The sequence below is a fragment of the Acanthaster planci genome, linkage group LG12, assembly GCF_054643075.1.
Source record: "Acanthaster planci isolate LZ-2023a linkage group LG12, COTS_SCS, whole genome shotgun sequence".
Classification (NCBI taxonomy): Eukaryota; Metazoa; Echinodermata; class Asteroidea; order Valvatida; family Acanthasteridae; genus Acanthaster; species Acanthaster planci.
In genome coordinates this window covers 13,258,293-13,268,108 of record NC_141788.1, presented here as the reverse complement: position 1 = coordinate 13,268,108, position 9,816 = coordinate 13,258,293, and the positions used below count along the sequence as shown (strand labels likewise).

The window sequence follows — 9,816 nt, the reverse complement described above, 5'->3', positions numbered from 1 at the left end:
TATCTGTACCCAGGCTTACGGTGACCAAGACGCCAACTCGATGGATTCCAACAGTCAGTTGTCAAAAATATTTCTGTCACTTGCATACATTGGCAATGCTATAGTCCGTCGGATTAGTTTCAAGAAAGCGAGAGCTGTAGCGATGGAGTAAACAGGAAATAAGGAGATTCTGTATGATACCAAGTCATCACCTGTGATAATCAAGGATCTTTCCTTATTATGTCCCTGACAATCTGATCAACAAATATCATTTTCTCTGCGAAAATGATACTTTGGAATATTTCCATTCCCTTCTAGCGGGAGTGGAGGTCGTTTGTCTTCGTACTGTGCCGGACAGAACTATCGTAATCTGGCTAGTCATTTCCTATTTCTCGTGGATCAATATAGGGATCTGCAACTCTACTAAGTTTGCAATAACCTGAGCTGTATCATTCTTGTAACAGATTACTCGGGCCCATGGGGCAGGCTTGGGTCCTCTGTCCTTGCAATGCTCGTGAATTATTTGCAACAACTTATGACCTTGCATTCGTCAGAGACCTCCCGGCGTACACGTCAGTACAGAGAGACATGGCCAGTTGTTCCAAAATTTAAAATTTGCTCCGTCACTTCAACAACGAGGTCATAATCTTCGTTTCCTCTTTCTCTCCGTGAAAATTAACATGTCAATGATAAACAAATATGGAAGTAGACACTTCAACCAAACAACGGGGGTTAGATCTGAACAAAGCAGTGGGAAAATACACCAAATTTTTATGTGGAGTTAGTTGTTAAAATGTTAAATATCTGTTTCATTTAATGCTGCCTTCATCGTTCTTGTGTCAAATTAAACTGTGTTAAGTCTGAATAAATCACAGACTTTAATATGAAAGTGAATCGTGAGCTCAAGAAGTTTTGATTTCAAATCAAAATCAAAGCACTCTGCCTGTCAGATTGTGGATAGTCGTTTCATTGTGGGCGCAAATCCAGGGAGAGGGTATATATAATATTCCCCTGTTTGACCAAGTGAATGACAGAATGTGTCCTTGGTCATTTCCAGTAGGGTATCTAGCTTTTGGTGTCAGGGGAGGCAAATTAACAAGCAAATGCGGCTTTGGGCTTATTTTACATGATGTTGGGGGAGAAAAAATATCAAAAGCCTTACTCACGGTCCGAAAAACCTAGATTTTGCTTCATGATGTTGTTTTCTTAGGGTTTTGGTGCTAATATTTGATACATAAATATCATAATAAAAATTTGAGAAATAAATACAAATAAAAATAAAAGTAAAAAAAAACGTCGGGGGCCAGAACCCCCCCCCCCACTGGATACGACACTGATCATTTTCTACTTTTTTTTGGTGGTGGAAAACACAGAAGTTCATACTTTTAGTTTATTTTAACTTTTCTATCCCCCACTAGCCTGCATGGGTAGACGCTATTGACTGAGTCTAACTGTTTGGGTTACTATATCAAAATTAACAAGAAAGGGTTGAAACAATTCGGACAAATCGGACATCTGCCGTGGTGGCTACCAGATTGCACCGGTACCTAAAGATTCTCTGAATTAATCGGAACATTTTGCGAAAAATCGGAAGCTGACTTATGTATAAAACTAAGCTAGTCTCATAAAAACAATTAAAATATTGAGCAGTAATTCATCTGTTTTCAGACAGCAGAGTTACGAAAATAAAATTTAGAAATGAAAGTACAGCTTTCTGGAACTTTTTCAAACGTAGGTCTTGTAGTTAGTTCTGAGGTACAATGCCTATCACTTATCGTTGTGGTTGGGATTAGAGCTTTTTGTCCGAAATTTTTAAAATCATTGTAATAATCTGATCTGTTTAGAGAACTAGCTCAAAGTGGTCTCCCCAAGTTCTTTGCTTCATGCTTCATGCAGGCGCGGTTCAACAGCCAATTTGGGGGAGGAGGTTAGACCCTTCGCACGTGACGCCATCTTTTAACTTTGCTACTTCCCTGTCTCTGTTCGTTTTTTTTTTTTTTCTGGGGGGAGGTTAGACAAGATTTTGGGAGCTCTTTGAAATGAATAAAAACCAAATAAAGAAGGCTCAAGATACAAAAACAGAGACTCTGATAGAATGACAAAGGGCATAACTTAAAAAAATGACATTCAAACATTTACATCGCTTTCCATAAACCACGTTGACATTGGAAAAGTAACCTGTAATTTTTGAAAGTGTATCACATAAAGGAGAAGGAGCAGCAGGCGAATGATTTTTTTAGTGTTACATAAATTTAGATTTCCCGTGAGAATAGTCATCGTTCTGCTAAGTTTATGTCCTTATGATAGACTTGATTTATAATGAACATAATTTTATTTCATTATTTTTGAATAGTTACATATTACTGTTAGAAGTATACATTTCTTCATCGGCCAACTCAAACACTTTGCTCCGTTTTACACTCTGTATTTCATTGCAAACATCGAGCGACTATGTCTCTCAAGTTTTGAAGCATGGGTGGGACAAGCAGGCTATCTCTATTTTATGGGCTTGCTGAACACCAAATGTGCAAGATTTTAGTTTGACAGTTTTAAGTTTCAATATGGATTATCTTTAGCCAACTAATAGTTATAAAAAACAGGATCGTAATATTTAATCATCATAAAAGATAGGATCTAGGAACATGGTGTTGCCAAATGTGGTATATAAGTCTATTGATAATTCATAAGCTGCACACTTGCAAGCACTTTCTGTATGCGTTTTTACATGTAAGTGAAAACACTCTGAAGTCTGTCCCTGAGAATTTCTTGAAGCAATTTCAGCACTCAGAAATCCAGCACTAATCATGGATTATTCGGGGCGGTTTTCCTTGGGGGGAGGGGTGATGGAAATCAACTTACATAGTATGGTGTTGCATATGTGCCATCCGGCGTTGCATTTTTCAACCGGCGTCGCATTTTTCGACTGGGCGTCGCATTTTTCATTACTTTATCGGAAAGACCTATGGAGGCCAGTATCTCGTCCATCATTGGTACCGCCAGCTGTTATAAAACACTCGAAAACTAGTCTAATAAAGAATGAAGTTATCTGTTGTGGAGATTCTCACACGTACGGCAACATTTGTCACAGAAAAAAAGAAAATTAGACAGAAACGTATGTACATGTACGTGTCACCCCAGGGTCAATCAAGAAGCAGCAGCTACGACGAAACAGCCTTTTCAAACAGTGACACTTTTCAAACCTAAATTCACATGCAGTCCTCAAGACCTTGGGAAGTCATTTCGTTGAGTAATAAACACAAGCCCCTCCCCTAACAAAGAAAGATAAATGATCTCCAGCCCATGACCAGACGGCCTCCACCGGGGGAATGCCTGAACCACAGACCATTGCATGAACAACTTCCAATTTGTGAAATACCTTTCTACTACTGTAATGAAAAAATAAGATCAGTCTTGGCTTCCCTGGACAGATTTTCATGGTTCGAAAAATTTTCGGAAAACTGTGCGTGATTTTGTATTGCTGACAACTTTTTTCAACCAAGAAAACGTAAAATTTCTCAAAGTTATGATGCGTGACATTTCTTCGCCAAGAGTAGTTACATTTTGAATGGCAGACCGTACTGCGATAAACACTCCCTCGGGAAGCATGTCTGCAATATGGCAAATACCATAACAACCAGAGTGAACAATGGGCCTACCATACTGGGTTCGATTTTTGTGGCAACTAGTAATCAGTACGGGGACATTTTTTCACTCAAAAAGCTTGCAGAAGTAAGAAACCAAATTGAGCGAGGTGAATTTCCACGAGTAATCGGGTTCATTAAAGGGCTGTTAATTTATTTACATACAGTTAATCGACGCATACATGCTAATTTAGCCGTTTCCATAATCATTAAAAATATGTACGCACACTTTTAGCATCCACGTCAACAACTTCAGGTCCGGCTGAACCAAGGTTGACCACTGATGATTAATGGCTTATTCACATTGAAAGGTGACGCCGGTTGAAAATTGCGACGGCGGTTGAAAAATGCGACGCCCGTGGAAAAAAGCGACGCCAGTTGAAAAATGCGACGCCGGTTGAAAAATGCGACGCCGGATGGCACATATGGAACACCACAGCTTAGTGACAAAGCAAGAGTCACAGTATGTGCAATACAGCATCGAGGAAAATTCACGCCCCAGCACCCTAGCCTGTATCTCTCCTAAAGAGAGATTAAAAAAAATTCTCCTTTAGAATGGCATGTGATAGATATATAGGATGATGCCTCAAAACAGCCCACAGGGGACGCGTTGGTTTGACAATTATGTTTGACATTATGAGTTGTTAGTCTTCAGACCAACAACTTAGGGACACGGTAAAATTTGGGACATTTTCAAGGAAATTGATAATTTTTCAAGTTTCATCCCCTTAAATCTTTTCTCTCTTTTCTCTTTATTTGGTTTTTGAAATGGCTTTTTCCATTTTTCCGACAGAATTGGGGAGGCCAACCTTCTGGCGACGCTCATGTCTTTGCACTATTTTTGTGTTTTTTTCGTAGAAGTTAGTAGGACTCGAAAAAAATGAACCAAGCTGCAAAGAATTCTCATCATATCGCTCCACTTTTCGAATTGTTTCAAAATGGTCATTAGCTCATCAGTCTTAAAATACCGCAGGCCTAAGCAACAACAAAGGTGTCGACTTACATATACCTCTTTCTTGAATAATGTATTTTATTGGCCAGGAACGAGTCACATGACCAGTCGACAAAAACGCATGCTATCTTCACCGTTGGATGTCGCACATCAGTGGTACTGACAAATATTTGTGCAGCGACTGAAATTAAGGAATTCAAAGAAGCAACTGTCAATCCATTAGCTAGAAACAAAATAAATAATTTTTTTTTGCAAGCCTGTGTCTTAAACCATTTATTACATAGGACTGGTCGATAAGTAACTCTTCCATGGTACCTACTTCCATTATAACACCAGAGTACGAACGGAAGCACATTTTGGACTACAACACTCAGCTCCCCGTCCATCCCACTGAAATGTGTAGAAGTTGACGGCTATTGTGGCAAAGCTCATTTTGTTAGCATGTTGTACGATACTCAGCAGCCAGGGAACATAGAATAAATAATGCTAGTTTGACGATTTTAAGTGAATTCGTGGCGACGAAATAGTGACGATGATCCATGGAACATCGGTTGCTATGATAACGCCCGACGTCGGCAAGGAGGATTTATAGCAAGGCGTTGCATTGACTCTGCCACAAGCAGCCTGGTGACGCTCGCCTTTTCTCAGACTTGAAAGCTCAAGTTGCCAAAAGTTTCAAATTAGACCTATGCAGATTGTGTACGTACCAAGTATCCGTAGTCACTGCTTCGTTCAACAAAATATCCCTTTCAGCCAAGAAATTGCTGCAAGTTGACGTACATCTTGTGATATTGTGTTTTCCCTTTCCTAAGCAATGGAGTTCACTGAAAGGGATGATATGGACATCGTTGATTGTGAGTTTGAACATATTCTGAACTTAACTGTGCCTGCTGATGCAGCAGAGTATGTGGTCGCTATCACCGAACAGCTTGGTATCATCATAGGCATGCTAGCGGTGTTAGCTTTTGGGTTACCAGGCAACTTGGCGTTCCTCTTCGTGGTCTACAAGATCCCACATATGCGTACCGTCACTAATTTCTTCCTGGCTAATTTAGCCGTTGCTGATATCCTATTCTTGGTGGTCACCGTCTTTATGTATGTCATCTACTTGGGGGCTGGTCCTGTCCGCAGTGATTACAACGTTGCAAGAATCTTCAGCTGCGTAGGGGTGTTCTTTGTGCCCCATATCACTTATTTCACCTCCATCTGCTGTGTGACTGTGGTTTCATTGGAGCGATACTATGCCATATGTAAGCCCATCCAACACCGAGCTATGAACACCAAAACCAGAGCTAAGCGGTTAGTGTTGACATCATGGATGGTACCGGCCATTCTGACGGCTATAGCCATGCCAAAATACGGCCAGTTGTACATGTCTTGTATCATTTGGCCTGAAGGGGAGAAGTATGAAGAATTACCTCAGATGCTGGGTTTCTGTCGGCCAGTGATACCCTGGTGGTTAGTGGTAGGTGAATTCACGACCTTGTTTCCCTTCCTCATTGCGCTGCCCTGCAACATCTTCATGTACATTAACATCGTAAAAATACTTAGTTCACGATCAATCTGTAAGGCAGATGGTCAACAGCGTCTACCCCAGCAGGCTCTCAAAGTACGCAACCAAGTGGCCAAGATGCTTATCATTAATGGCATAGTTTTCTTTCTCTGTCAAGCCACCAATCAGTTCGTCACTGTCGCCTACATGATATCGTTCGTCACCGGTGTCTCCATCAATGACACTTACGACCGCTGGGCCACTGTCATCGACATTGGTCGCATTGCTGTCTTCGTCAACTCTGCTGTCAACCCTCTGATCTACAATGCATCAAGCCCACACTACCGCGCCGCTTTTAAACAGGCATTCAGCTGTTCATCAAGCCAATCCAAGATAAAGGCATCTACAGCCAACAAGCCCGATGAAGCTGCTCACGGTAACGCTGGCATCTCTCTATCAAACCAATCGTTGCCATCTCGTAACAACCACAACCCACTAGCAGTCCAACAAACACAGGGTGAACATCCAACAGTGATACCACAAACCAAAGAAGGTAACAATCTGGTTTTCCATCAGATCGAGGTTAATATTGGCGTTGATAACAACGGTTTTCAGGTATCACCTACCGAGAACGAAGTGCTGAAGACCAGTATCGGCCCATCGGGCGAGGAGTTAGACAATGTCGTTGACGACCAGAGTAAGAAGAATTCCTTTGATCCGCACCCTGATGACGGCAGCATTGCGGAAGCGTAACGATCCGGGCAATGCCAAAAGCAGTGGACATCGGACAGAAGTAAAGTAGATTCTGATGTTCCAAACTGATCCCCTGTAATCTCCACTGGAAAAACCATTTGTCAAAATAAAAAAAGAGAAAAATCAGTACCTTTTTCTCGCAATGTCATACCTGTCATTTGATGAATAATTAACTTTATTCATTCAATCAAGTATGTGGGGTCAGTTTATTATTGGTCCACCACCTGACTAATTTATCAATGTTTATGTTAACTTTTTTGCATTAAAATCCAATCCTTTATTTGATCAAGCATATTTCAGTGTTTACTCCCACCTATATCTCCTTTCAAAATGGTGTTGATAAAGAATTCTTGAAAGGGTTATCTCTAACTAGATTTCAATAAGGAGCCAGGGTATACACATTTCGGAGTGAAATCGGGGCTCTGCATTCCTTACAGCTAAGCGGTAAGTTCCCACAATTTTTGTCTTTTCTTCCAACTATCGCGTTATAGAAAATGTTTGTCATCCGTTCCCTAGAACAGGGATGCGAGGTTATGAGCTACCAAGCATTCCAGTGTGACTACAATAAAATACCCTGTTAAATGGGCCACGTGATCAGTTTTAGGAGTTGTGTAATGTGATCTCGCGCCTCAACAGAGTTTTGGATGAGATTCTATTACCATTCCTGAACACTGAATCCCAGGCGTTATTTTGTTTACTTAATTTATTTTTACCTAAATTTTTCCAGAGAACTTTAATTTTGTGCATACTTTGCATTTCGAATTTGCAGCGTTTTATCTTTGTTTGCGAAATAATTCGCAGTTTTATGTATTCTAACATTCTAATCACTGGCAACTTCCCTATAGCAAAGGGTGGATATCGGGGGTGGGGAACAGAGGCATATGCTCCCCAGCAAAATAATAATAACGAAAATTTGACTGTTTAATTCCCCATACTTCTAAAAGCGTGAAACGTAAAGCCCAAAATGTAGCCTCAACCGTGAGAAAAGCCTGAAGAGATTGCGTAATAAAAAAAGAGGGCAATCCTCCCAAAAAATCAAGAAGTGAAATGATGTTTTTGCCGAAAGATACAACTTTTTTTGCAAAATATTCGGGCGATTTAGGCAGATGAAATAATGAATTTGCAGGGTGGAGAGATAAATAGGTGACTATTGCATAAATTTGTGGAACGGTATGGTGCAACAGAAAAATGTAATAGCGACATCGCCGCAAATAGTTCATTCACAAACTGGCGCAAAGCAGAATCGAATGGCGAGATTGAATTGAAAGGTAAAATTGTCACATTCAGTGGTTACGTTGCACTGTGGAATGGTAAAGTGACGGGTTGAAAGATGAAATTAGCGAATCGAATGTAAAAATTGCCAAACTGATGAATGGTTAAATCGTCAAATGTAACGGCAAAACTGTTGAACAAAAATATGAAATTAACGAAACCGATGACGTAAAGGGCTACTGAAGACAGCAACAGCGTCCCATTATGTTCAAGCAATATTTCCATTTTCGTCATAATACCGTCAAACAAATAACACTGCACAGTTCTCTAATGTTAACAAAAATAATTGCCTCTCTTTTCTTTAACTGAATGAAAGAAGAGAAGAAAGTTCATTTAAAATCACGTTTTATTGAGAAAAAATAATCAACACAAAAATAATGAGCAATTCACTGGAAGTAATGTTTTTACGTTTTACTTTTCCAATACCAGCCTTACAGACTACGCGAGACAAAAATGCTGTCAAGTAGAACAAACTCAACCACCGACCAAATGAGCCCTGGTGGTGAAAATGTTAAATAAAATTCCTTTTTATCACTCATTCTTCATTAAATATAAAAGAATGTACACATAACCCCGGTCATGGTTTGGAAAACCAAAACACGTGCAGGGTATAAACACCACCAAGAAAATTGAAATCAAATTTACCATGAAAACAGGTAGGCCTAAAATCGACACACACGTCCTTGCTGAATAATTCAGGTATCTGGTGAGCGTCCACATCGTCTTGTAGTTGGCTTGCTCGGGCTTACAGGCCATGATCTGTGTAAAAATCTGTTCACTCCAGCATTTTCATGCAGTAGTGAAACCAACGAAAGGGTGGGTGATTGAGTCAGTGGCAGATTTTAACAGCTTGGAGTTTGTAAGTAAAATTGGAACGATCAAGGAAAATTGGGAGCAATAAATGGGTTATAAAATGGCTAAGAGCCTGAGATCTCATTATTGTATAATGATTGTTGTCGCTGTTTCGCAATGGCATTGTACCTCATTGCACGACGGACACTGATGAGCTCATTTTACAAGGTTCTCCGTTATCTGAATTCTGATCTGATAGTGACTGTCGGTCTATCATATCTGTCAAAGAGTGATATTAAATCGGAATTACTCTTATATTAATACCGTATAATCTTGGCCCTAAGTGTTGAAAAGATAAACGTGTTATTTAGTGGTGAAACAAGATTTTATTTTCCTGAGTCGCCACACCCAAACATTCCTGAATTCAGTCAACCTTACCAGAATGATGGGCGGAGTGCCAGTTGAGTTGCTATTGGTAGATGTAGCCACTTTACATTAATTTTAGTAATGAATATTTATGAAGGGTATACTACACAAAACATTTTGAGTTCTTTAGAATAAGGCGTGGCAAAGAAAAGATATGGTTTGATGTGATCAGTTCATCGCTTGATTCCGAGGAGAGGGCAGCGGCCAGCCTCGATGACTTGTAGTCGTGAGTCGAGTTAGTCTTGAGATGAGTGACTTCTAATTATGGAAGTAGAATAAACTACATGTACGTTCAGACTGTTCTGAGAAACGGAAAGCCACGAAACGCCCAGTTCCTGGTTTTACGTTGAGAGGAAGAATGAGGGAGTCGGTTGACCGGTTGTGACAGAAGGGTTGGACCGCGGCGGCGGGACGCAGAAACTTGCCGAGTCAGCCACAGGCCACAGAAGCCGACTACAACGCAAGAAACAGAAGCAACATGGTGGCGGGACATTGAGGCGCTCATCACC

The 9,816-nt window shown here is 40.4% G+C and overlaps 1 protein-coding gene across 1 annotated transcript; it reads left to right on the top strand.

Annotated features, from left to right (window-relative positions):
• Positions 1–4,368: 4,368 nt before the first annotated feature.
• LOC110989970 (thyrotropin-releasing hormone receptor-like) lies at positions 4,369–7,416 on the top strand. Its single transcript, XM_022254688.2, has one exon. The coding sequence runs from the start codon at positions 5,387–5,389 to the stop codon at positions 6,815–6,817; it is 1,431 nt and encodes a 476-aa protein (XP_022110380.2). The 5' UTR covers positions 4,369–5,386; the 3' UTR covers positions 6,818–7,416.
• The last annotated feature ends 2,400 nt before the right edge of the window (positions 7,417–9,816 follow it).